Raw genomic sequence first — 12,023 nt, 5'->3', positions numbered from 1 at the left:
ATGGTGGCAGCTGATGATCCAATTCCAATTTTTTGCATGTAGCTGTCCAGCTCTCCCAACATTTGTTGAAAGGCTATTATTACCCCAACTTTATGCTTCTGCCCCCGTTGTCAAATATTAGTTGCCCATATAGACCTGGGCTTATTTCTGACTTTCTGTTCTGTTCCACTGGTGTATGGGTCTGTTCTTGTGCCAGTACCAGACTGTTTTGAGTATGGTGGCTTTGTAAAGAGTTTGATGTCCGGTATTGTGATCCCTCCTACTTTGTGTTTCTTTCTCAAAATTGCTGTGGCTATTCGGGGTCGTTTATGGTTCCATATAAATTTTTGAAATGTCTGTTCTATTTCTGTAAAATGTGTCATTGGTATTTTAATAGGGATTGCATTGAATCTATACATTGCTTTGGGTAGTTTGGACATTTTGATGATATTAATTCTTCCAATCCATTAAGGCGGTATATGCTTCCATTTATTTGTGCTTCCTTAATTTCTTTCTTCAATGTTGTACAGTTTTCTGCCTACAGGTCTTTTACCTCCTTGGTTATATATTCCTAGGTACTTTATTTTTCTTGTTGCTATATCGAAGGGTATTTTTTTTCTGATTTCTTCTTCTTCTATTTCATTGCTGGTGTACAAAAATGCCTTTGATTTCTGAATATTGACTTTGTATCCTGCTGTTTTGCCAAATTCACTTATTAGGTTGAGTAGTTTTTTGGTGGAGTCTACAGGGATATCTGTGTATACAGTCATGTCATCTGCAAACAATGATAGTTTTACTTCCTCCTTTCCTGTTTGGATGCCTTTTATTTCTTTTTCTTGTGTGACTGCTGTGGCTAGGACTTCCAATACCATGTTGAATAGAAGTGGTGAAAGTGGACATCCTTGTCGTGTTCCCAATTTTAATGGGAAAGCTTTTAGTTTTTGCCCTTTGAGTATGATGTTGGCTGTAGGTTTTTTATATATGGCCTTTATTATGTTGAGGAATGTCCCATTTATTCCCATTTTACCGAGTGTTTTGATCATAAATGGGTACTGTATGGTATCGAATGCTTTTTCTGCATCTATCGAGATGATCATGTGGTTTTTGTCTTTCCTTTTGTTTATGTGATGTATTATGTTTATTGACTTGCGTATATTAAACCATCCCTGCATCCCTGGGATGAATCCCACCTCATCATGGTGTATAATCTTTTTAATGTATTCCTGGATGTGGTTTTTGCCAATATTTTGTTGAGGATTTTAGCATCTATGTTCATCAGCGAAATTGTCCTGTAGTTTTCTTTGTAGGGTCTTTATCTGGTTTTGGGATTAGAGTGGTACTGGCCTCATAAAGAGTCTAGGAGGCTTTCCTCCTCTTGGATTTTTTTAGAATAGTCTGAGAAGGACAGGGGTTAGCTCTTCCTTAAATGTTTTGTAAAATCTCCTGTGAAACCGTCTGGCCCAGGACTTTGTGTGCCGGGAGTTTCTTGATTACTGCCTCAATTTCCCCAGCTGTTATCGGTCTGTTCAAGCTTTCTGTTTCTTCCTCCTTCAGTGTTGGAAATTATACTTTTCTAAAAATTTGTCCATTTCATCAAGATTTTCAAATTTCTTCGCATATAATTGTCCATAGTAGTTTCTGAAGATCCTTTGTCTCTCTGTGGTATCAGTTGTTATTTCTCCTCTTTCATTTCTGATATTATTAATTTGGGTCCTCTCCCTTTTTTTCTTGATGAGTCTGCTTAAAGGCTTGTCAATTTTATTTATCTTTTCAAAGAAACACCTCCTGGATTGGTTGATCCTTTGAGAATTGTTCTTTTCGTCTCTGTGTCATTCAGTTCTGCTCTAATCTTGATAAAATTTTTTTTTTTTTTGAAAGATACTGTTTTGCTTTAACATTTTAGAAGTGATAAGTAGAGGTCTTTCTTTTGCTTTCCAGTAGGTGATGCTATAGCATAGTTTTTGTTTTTGTTCCCCCCCACCCCTCCGCCCTTTTTACCTGAACTACTTGGACTTTCTTGATGTTGGAGGGGTATGTTGCCATGGCCATGGAAAATGCCTTATATTCCTTAAGGAGGTGGGTGTCCCCTCTGTGTCCCCTCTGTGACTGGGTCATTTCAGTCTCAGGCCACTGTTTCTGTGGTGAGATGTGATAGGTGGTGAGGCTCTAGGCCTGTGATATCTCAGCATTAGTTCTCTATAACTAGAGGCTGCTATCCACACTGTACTTTCGAAGGTGTCCCAGCTGCCTGTGCTGGGTTCTTCTTCAGTGAGTGGGGGAGGAGTGGGCAGGAGGAGGTGAGTCTGCCAGTCTGTGGTTTCCTTCCTCCCCTCCCTCCCCCCCTCCTTCTTTATTTTGAGAGTGTGTTTATTAAAGCTGGATGGGAGAGGCCACAGGTGAGAACCTAGGCAGGGCTGCTTTGGCTCAAGTCAGATAAAAGGGGGTTTTGGAGACAGGTTCCGGAGGTTAGCCCAGGACGAGCTGCTGCTCATTACGTCTCTGGTTGCATATCTTGTTAAGTCCTGTAGAATTTAGGAAAGATGCAACTTGTGGGGGAAGAAGAGGAGGAAAGGAAAGGTGTGGGCATGTTCTTGGGGGAGAGAGCATGTGGCTTTCTTTTTTTCCCCCCACTGCGTTTAGCTGCATTGTGTACCAGCCATTTAGGCTGGAACGTTGCTTCTGCTCTTTTGGCCTTCTTCAGGCTTCTCTGAGTGTGACTGTATTCCGACACCTCCATTGCTACTCTTGTCATCTGGAGCTGGGGGAGATTCACAATGCTTTGTGTTTTTTTTTTTTTTTTCCTGATAATGGTGGCTGTCAGTTTGCAGATGCCATGTCTTTGCTCTGCCTCTGGCCTCTCTCACTGGGCTCAGCTGCAGTGTGTACTGGCCACTCAAACCAGAATGCTACCTCTGTGCCTCTGGACTCTCTCTCTGGACTGCCAAGCGAGGCTGTCATCTCCTTCTTCCCCTGCTCACTCCCTTATGCCCATCTGCAGATGTCTCAGTGCATGGATCCCTCAGATATATTTGTGCATTGAACAGGGACTCTTTTGTTGAATTATAGTTGTCCAACTTGGAACTTTAAGGGGAGAGACTAAGAAGTCTTCTTACTTGGCTATATGCTGATGTCACTGTGAGACCCTGCTTTTAACTCTTTTGGGTGCTTACCCAAGAGTAGAATTGCTGGATCATATGGTACTCCTATTTTTATTTTTTTTGAGGAGCCACCATACTGTTTACATTTTTTAACAGGTTAAAATGTTATCTTGTTATTATAATCTATATTTTTTGTTGGTAGTAGTAAGGTTTAATATTTTGCTTCTGTTTTTTACATGTATATCTGATAATCATTATTTACAGGTTTTGTATTTGTGAATTTGTTTACTCTGTAAGATTTATTTTAACCCTAGTATCAGTACTGTCATTTTGCTGACATGAACAGAGGGACAAAAAAATGGAGTTGCCTGATGTACTTTTTCTCATTTGCGGTCCAGTAGGGTGATATACTTCCTTCTCATTTTGGCTTTCATGTTGTAAATGTGTTCTTCTCATTGTCTGTTGTCACATTTTTCACATTTTTGTTTTTTCTTTTTTTTATTAATTCTTAACCCAAGGATATGTTTAGAGAGAGGACTGGTGAGAGAGGAGGGTGGAGGGGGGGGAGAGTGAGAGAGAGAAACATTGATGTGAGAGAGTAACATTGATTGGTTGCCTCCCTTACCCACTCTGACATGGGGTTGAACAATGTGCCCTGCCTGGAGTTGACCCGCAACCCTTTTGTGCATGGGATGGTGCTACAACCAACTGAGCCACCAGCCAGGGTGACATATTTATTCTTTTTGTTGGTGATTTCACTGTCTAGAGCAGTGCCCAGGCATAGTGCTAAAGTGCTGCATAGTGCTCCCAAGTGCACAAAGGCTGTGATGGACTCTAGGGAGAAAATATGTGTATTAGGGAATCTTCATTCATACATGAATTATAGAGCCGTTGGCTTTGAGTTCAATGTTAATGAATCAATAATGTATACTAATTAAAGTGTCTTTAAATATATACACATATAAAACAAGTTTATATATTGATTGGTTAACAGATAAATTGTGACCAGAGTCTCCTATGAAATCTCACCTTGTATTTCCCTTAGGAGCAGTGGTTCAGTGTTCTTGGCAACATAGAGAACATAGCTACCTCGAATAACAAGACTTGACTATAATTGTAATTGTCTCTATTACCTATTAGAGCTCAGATTCCTTGACCCCTCAGTACTTAGCCCAGTGCCTGACACATCCAAGGTTCTCAATAAATATTTGAATGAATGAATGGTTTGCTTATTGTTTGTATTCTTTTGTGAATTCATGCTCACCTCCTTTGCTGTAATGCTGAATCAATCTTAAGTTTTTTTAAAATGATTTTTAAGAATTTTTTGTATAAAATGTGTGTCTTAAATTTTTTATAGGTCTGGGATAAAAGTGAAAGTGGAGATTGGCATTGCACTGCTAGCTGGAAGGTTAGTATTTATTTTTAAAATAATTTTAAAGATTGAAATGTTTTAAAAAACGGAAATGTTTGCTATTTATTTGGGAGTACCAGTGACTTGCTCTTTAGCTTTGGGAGATTTATAAAATTTATACTTCATTTCTTAAAAAGGAATTACACATTTTCCACTATTAAAGTAACAGAAAACACTTTAGAAAATTTGAGAATAAGAAAATTTGTAATCCCATAGCATTCTAACATAATTATTTTTAGCATGTTTAGTATTTCTTTTATTATTTGCATATTTATAATAACAGTGATGTTTCATACATTTTTCTTTGATTTTTTTTAAAAAACAACTTTACTCAGGTAGAATCTTACATACTTTAAGAGTCATCAATTTTAAGTGTACACTTCAGTGAGTTTTAATAAATTTATATAGTATTGTAAGCATCACCACAAACTAGTTTTGGAACACTTCCATCAGTCCTGAAATTTCCCTTGTGCCCATTTGGGTTCAGTATTCCTCAGTCCTAAGCCCCAGGCTACCACTGAACTATTTCTTCTTCTAGTTTTACCTTTTTTAGATATTTCATATAAATGGAATTCTGTAATATGTAGCTCTTTGTGTCTGGCCATATTCCCTTAGCATGTTTTTGAGGTTCATCCATGTTGTGGCATTTGTAAGTAGTTGGATTCTTTGTAATGCTGAGGAGTATTCCGTGGTATAGAAAAAACCATGTTTGTTTATTCGTTCACCAGCTGATAGACATTTGAATTGTTTCTAGTTTTTGGCAATTAAGAATAATGCATTATTAACATGCCATACAAGTTTTTGTGTGCGCCTACATTTTATTTCTCTTAGGTAGATACTGAAGAGTGGAATGGTTAGATAGTTTATGTTCTAATTTTCTAAGAAATGGCCAAACTCTTTTCCGAGGTGCCTGTACCATTTTATATTCCTACCAAGAAATATATGACAGTTCCCATTTTTGTACATCCTTCCATACACTTGATATTTTCTCTCTTTTTTGGTTTTTTCTTTTTTGATTATAGCCATCTTTGTCAGTTTGAAGTCGATATCTCATTGGGTTTTGATTTGTATGTCCTTAATGACTAAAAATGTTAATTATGTGTTTAATGTGCATATTTGCCATTCATTTATCTTTGGTGAATTGTCTATCCAAATCTTCTGCCTTCTTAAATTGAGTGAGATTCACACAAAATAAAATTAATTATCTTAAAGTAAACAGTTCAGTGACATTTACTCCCCTGATCATGTTGTACAGCTATCACTTCTGTCTAGTTTCAAAAGCTTTTTTTATCATTCCAAAAGGAAACCCCTGTTTTTTGCTTTTCAGCTTCAAAACACATTTCATAAGTACTGTACTTTGGGGTGTGTTCAAAGGCTCTTTAAATACATACCCTGTTTTGCTTAACTAATGGATATTGAAGTTCTCTTTATGTGATGACCATCTTTGTGCAGTTGTTATTCTTTAATTAGATCGTGCTTTACTAGGAATCTGACATTGAACAAAATCTTACAGCACTGGTGTATCTTTTTACTTAATAACTTGTATAAATAAGAATTAAAGGTGAAACAAGAAAAAGGCTGGACAAAAGAAAGAATGAAAAGTAAGGTGGGCCCTGGCCAGGTGTTTAGTTGGTTAGAGTGTTGTCCCAATACACTAAGGTTGTGGGTTTGATCTCCGGTCAGGGCACATACAAGAAGCAACCAATGAATACATAAATAAGTGGAACCACAAATCGATGTCTCTGTCTTTTCCCCCACACCCTTCCCCTTTTCTCTGTCTAAAAAATAAATAAGTAAAAAAAATAAGGATGTAAAGCTTACCTTCAGATGATGATATTGTTATCGTGTAGAAGTTAACAGATTATGAAAGTATTCTAAGATTGTTGAGTGTAAAAGTGTTTTAGATATGCAGAAGCATGAAACAAATTTCGTCAATGTAATTGGTGGACTGATGCTTGTCATACAGTATTTTTACTGGAAAGCGCAAATGAAATTCTGTTGTTGTGAAAGTCTTTAAGAACCTTTTCATCTTTTTATTTTGTCAATGCTAGGAGTTGAATAGTAGTTTGACATTTTTATATATAAAGGTACTGCTGCTCAGCTTTAAATTATTTCTCAGAATACAAGGATTTGGGCTTCTCTGTATTTGCTCACCCCTTGGCTCTTTTCCTAGAATAGTCCATTGCCTAGACAGACCTAGTTAGAATCATTTAAGCATTTTGTTGCTACAGTTTTTGTATACAGTGGTACCTTGGTATGAGCAAGCAACAAGTGATGAAGCATTTTCTCTTGTGGAGTGGTGGAGTGATGCATACAAGTTCTAGCAAGTGCTACGAGTCCCGAACAAGTGCCCAGTGCTGAAACGTGTTTTTCTTGTCAGAATGTGACGAGTACAGGGTTTGGTGAGTTCTGAAGCCAGTGAGTACTGAGGTATGAGTATACTGTTAGGCTTTTGGAGCAGGTAATTTTGATTAATCGTATTTATTAGATGGATGTTCCCTGTAGATATAATTTGCAAAATTAGTCTGCTGGTAGAATCTCTTGTTTAAAAGCTTGTTTAGGCTAAACTCTGAAGCAGATTTCTAATATTAGCATTGGAAGAGGAAAACTTTATCCAGCTAGATATTTCTTTGTTAATAAAATATTAGAAGAACTTGACTTCAGAAGGGCTGCAATTCTATATATAAAATATCTTGAAGTTAAAAAGTTTTAGTATTTAAACTTACTATTGAAATAATAAATTGAATACCTTTCTCCTTTTACTAAAGTAAAAATATCTGTATTCAATTTCCTTAAGTAAAACCGTATATATGTGAAATATGAGTTAACTCAATTTTTTGTTTGTTGTTTTTAATTCCTCAGACACATAGTGGATCTGTGTGGCGTGTGACATGGGCCCATCCTGAATTTGGACAGGTTTTAGCTTCCTGTTCTTTTGACCGAACAGCTGCTGTATGGGAAGAAATAGTAGGAGAATCTAATGATAAACTGCGAGGACAGAGTCATTGGGTGAGACATTTGTTGGTTTTTGGGAAATGTGGGGGCATGAGTATTCAAGGAGCAATAGTGTTTCCAAGAACACGTCAGGCACTTGGTATGGTGTTACCAATCCCACTATGTTTACCAGTTTCATTGTTCTTTCTTCCGCGTTTTTCTCCTACTGTTTATCTAATTTTGTCTTGGGCCTGAAGTGGTACTTACGAGTACCCATGGCATTGCTTATTATAACTTTCATGGTGAATCCAGAGTATTTGCTTTGTTAAAGAGTACCCTCTAAAATTCCTTAAAAATTGTTTTTTCTCTTTTGTGGTTACCTTTTCTTTCTTACAAAATATACTTTTTTTTTGTTTGTTTATCTGTTTCTGCTTTAACTATAACCCTTCCCTGATTGGGTGTTTGAATTTAGGCAAGAGCATAATATGTTTGCTGCTCAAGTTCCTTGTCTGTAAAGTAAGAATTAAAATTAGATTGCCTTTAAGACTCAGTCCAATGTTATGTTTTTTTCCCCTCTTTATTTTTTATAATAGATATTCAGGCACAAATATAAATTTCAAAAAGTACAGACAAGTGTATACAGGGAGAACTTCCTCTTCTCTTGCCACTATTACAGGTTTTTCATGTATCCATCTGGATACATCAACCTATCTTTAAAATACGAATGCAGATGCATTGTTTTCTTCTGTATTCTTACCAATCCTCCCCATATCCCCTCACACTAATTTTAATGTGCTGTCAGTACTGTTTATTTTTCTGCTGCATTTTGAAATAGTGGTAAAATATACATAACATAATATTTATAATTTTAACCATAAATGTAACATTTAGTGGCATTAATTACATTCACAATGCTATGTACCCATCACTGACAGCTATACCAAAACTTTTCATCTTTCCCACATAAACTTTGTACCATTAAAAGGTACCTTTTCCTTTCCTTCCTTCAGCGCCTGGTAACCTCTATTCTGCTTTCTGTCTCTGAATTTGACTACTTTAGGTATGTAAGTGGAACCATACAATATTTGTCCTTCTGTATTTGGCTAGTTTCACTAAGCAAAATGTTTTTAAGGTCCATCTTTGTTGTGTATGTATACCACATTTTGTTTATCCATTTATCTATGGATGGACAGCTGGACTGTTTTCACCTTTTAGCAATTGTGAATAATGCTACTATGAGCATCGGTATGTAGATAGCTCTTTGATACCTTGCATTAATTCTTTTGTATATATACCTAGGAGTAGATTTACTGGGTCATATGGTAGTTTTATGTTTAACTTTTTGAGAAACTGCTAAACTGTTTTGCACACTGGCTGCAGTCATTTTACATTTCCACGAACAATGCATGAGGGTTCAAGTTTCTCTATTTCCTTGCCAGTGCTTGAGAAGTGGTTTTGATTTGCATTTCCCTAGCATTTAATGATGTTAAACATCTTTTTATGTGCTAATTGATCATTTGTATATCTTCTTATGATTCTGTGATTTATAAGACATATGTATTTGGTTATTCAGCTGACCAAAATATATTTCTCATATATTTAGGTTTCATTCATGGTTCCAGAATCATAGTTCCCAAAACCCTTGGAATTTCTTAAGTGTTAAGAACGATAAAGGTGTCTTTTGTTATGTTAGTGATATAACCTTTGGAAAGCACCTAAGGATGGGTGTTGGTTGCCAGTGTAGCCAACCAAGACTTTTCAGGGTTGAAACTTTCAGTCCCACCCCCCAACCTCCAGAAGCGGGGAGGGGCAGATGATTTAGTCAATCATGTCTATGTAAGGAAGCCTTCGTAAACATCCAAAAGGACAGGGTTTGGAGAACTTCTGGGTTGGTGAACATTTGGGAAGAGTGACATGCCTGGAGAGGGCATAGAAGCTCCGTGTCCTTTTCCCATACCTTTAAACTCTTCCATTTGGCTGTTCCTGAGTTATATCCTTTTATAATAAATCAGTAATGTAGTAAGTAAAATGTTTCTTAAATAACTGAGTTCTGTGAACTGTCTAGAAATTAATTGAACTCAAGGAGGAGCTCTTGGGAACCTCTGATTTATAGCCAACCAGTCAGAAACACTGGAATCTGAAGTCATGGGTGGATGGGGGCCGTTTTGTAGTACTGAGCTGTGGTATCTGACACTGTCTCTGGGTAGATAGTGTTAGAATTTAGTTGAATTCTCCTCAGACCTCTTGGTTTCTGAGAATTGTTTGTTGGTGTAGGCCCTACACTGTCAGGGGACCCATCCCCCTCACCCTCAATTGCAATTGTTACCAGAACCCTTTTACTTCTTTAGAGGAAATGTCTATTCAAGTCATTTGCCCATTTTTTTAAAATGGGTTGTTTTTTTTTCTTGTTGGTGCTTAGTTGTAGGAGTTCTTTGTATAATCTGAGTATTAATCCCTTATCAGATATATGATTTGCAGATATCTTCTCCCATTCTGTGAGTTGTATTTTCATCTTCTTGATAGTGCCCTTTGATACACAGAATTTTGAAATTTTCATGAAGTCTGGTTTATCTAGCTTTTTGTTTCCTGTTTTTGCTGTCATATTCAAGAAACCTTTGTCAAATTCAATGTCCTGAACATTTTCCTTAGAATTTTCTTTTAAGACTATTTAATTTTTAGCTCCTACATTTAAGTCTTTGATTCATTTTGAGTTCATTTTTATGTATGGTCTAAGATTAGTGTCCAGTCATTCTTTTTGCATTTGATACCCAGCTTTCTCAGCACCTTTTATTGAAAAAATTGTTCTTTTCCCATTGAATGGTCTTGGCACCCTCATTGAACATTGCTTGACTATGTATTTCTAAACTCCATTCCCTTGGGTTATATGTTTCTCCTTGTGCCAATACCATACTGTTTTAATTGCTGTAGGATTGTAGCTTGTATGCTATTCATACTGTTTTACAATTCTCTTTTTTTGTGTGTATTGGAAGGCTTTGGTCTCACTGCCTTTGCACTAAGGCCTTCCTCAGGAAAACAGCTGCTTAAGAGGAGGAGAGAAGGGAAATTTAGAGAAGTAATTTTTCTAGCAGTCAGTCTGAGATGGATCAGTTAGTATACCATAGCTAGGGTTTAGGAGGGATAGCATATAAGGGATTTCTATTTCAACTTAGATATACTTATCTAAGTTGATATAAGTAGTTAAATTGTCACTAATTTAATATTTTAACATTTGTGTTGGTGATATTTAATGGTGTTTGTAGACAAAGGTTTGCAGAGATGGGGGAGTGGATCCAGGATGGCAGAGGAGTGAATGGAAGTTACACTAACCTCCTCCCAGAACCAATCTGGAATTACAGCTAAACTGTGGAGAAATAATTCAGAACAAACAACTGAACAATAGCGAGAGAGAAGCCTTATAACCACAGACAGACAGCGTAAAAACAATGTGGCCGTTAGGGAATGTGGAGGAAATGCAAGAGGGCTAGCTGGGTGGCCACAAGTGGCACCTGAAGTTCTGGAGGCATATCTAAGCAGCCAGGGCCCATCACCCTCGGAAGTGCTGGGCTCCCCAGCCTACAACACCAGAGTCCAAAAAGTATACATAGCATCCAGCTGTGAAAAGTGGCAGGGTCGCTCTCTGCCAAGGATCATGGCTGGAGAAGCAAAGAGCCACTTAAAGAGCCAACACATAAATTTTCATATGCAGCCACTTAACCCTGGGCTCTGGCAAAGGGGCGGGGCAGAGTGGACACTTAAGGAGAGACTGGGGACGGAGTCTTTGGGGAGAGAACTGAGAAAGCAGCTGCCAGAATCTTGGTGCTGAGTCACCCCAATACTGCAGGAGCCATCTTGCTCAGGCAGATTGCCCCTCTCTGAGTAGCATCAGCCTGAGGAGAAGCAACAGCCCCACTACCAGGAGTGACTCAGCCCCACCCTGTGGTGCTTAAGCCTGATTGCTGCTTGCAGAGTGACTAGATTAACAACTGAAGGAGTCAGCCACAGACCATAGATCTCTGGTAGCCCTGAACAGACTGCCTAAGGACATGTGGGGTCACCATTTGACATCACCAGGGGAGGATCCAGAAAGAAAAAACAATGGTCAATACTAGATGCTACCAAGACAAAATCCACGGTGGTCTTCTCTATGATTTGCAACATTGTCTTTCTTGCATAGTATTTTAAAATTCATCTCTTATTCTTACGTTTATGCATATTAAGTCAGTAGGTTTTGTATTATAGTTTATTTCAATTCCCATATTTTGCTCTTCCCTTCTCTTAGCCCATTTTACCTTCTTCTTTCCTGTTATTATTTTCATTTTAAATTTTACTTTCTCTCTTGCTACAAATTGTTTCCATTACACACTCTTACTATTTCTCCTGTCCAACCTCTCAAAACCAATTTTCTTGTCAGTTGTCATCTCACATTCTTTTTCCTGCTCTTCAAATACCTGCATTCTCTCTCCAGCTTAAGCATCTTTGCTTGTTCGTTGTGGACAGGGTAGTAGTTGTTGCAGTCTTTCATATTATCTCTAGATCATCACTATTTTAGTATTTCAGATCTCAAAATACACTGTTTCCCTCTCCTACTCCATTTTGTCTTC

General features: G+C 37.5%; 1 protein-coding gene across 2 annotated transcripts in view; it reads left to right on the top strand.

Annotated features, from left to right (window-relative positions):
- SEH1L (SEH1 like nucleoporin) overlaps window positions 1-12,023 on the top strand; it is a 61,994-nt gene that overhangs the window by 27,273 nt on the left and 22,698 nt on the right. For both annotated transcript variants that reach the window (XM_054587320.1, XM_054587321.1), the window contains exons 2-3: window positions 4,435-4,485; window positions 7,351-7,497. In XM_054587320.1, the coding sequence (XP_054443295.1) occupies window positions 4,435-4,485; window positions 7,351-7,497 (198 nt within the window). The remainder of the gene's footprint in view (window positions 1-4,434; window positions 4,486-7,350; window positions 7,498-12,023) is intronic.

Source organism: Pteronotus mesoamericanus, unplaced genomic scaffold (genome assembly GCF_021234165.1).
Source record: "Pteronotus mesoamericanus isolate MK-2021 breed Mesoamerican mustached bat unplaced genomic scaffold, CSHL_Meso_final scaffold_118, whole genome shotgun sequence".
Classification (NCBI taxonomy): domain Eukaryota; kingdom Metazoa; phylum Chordata; class Mammalia; order Chiroptera; family Mormoopidae; genus Pteronotus; species Pteronotus mesoamericanus.
The sequence above is the reverse complement of the archived record's forward strand: the minus strand, read 5'-3'. Positions and strand labels throughout refer to the sequence as shown.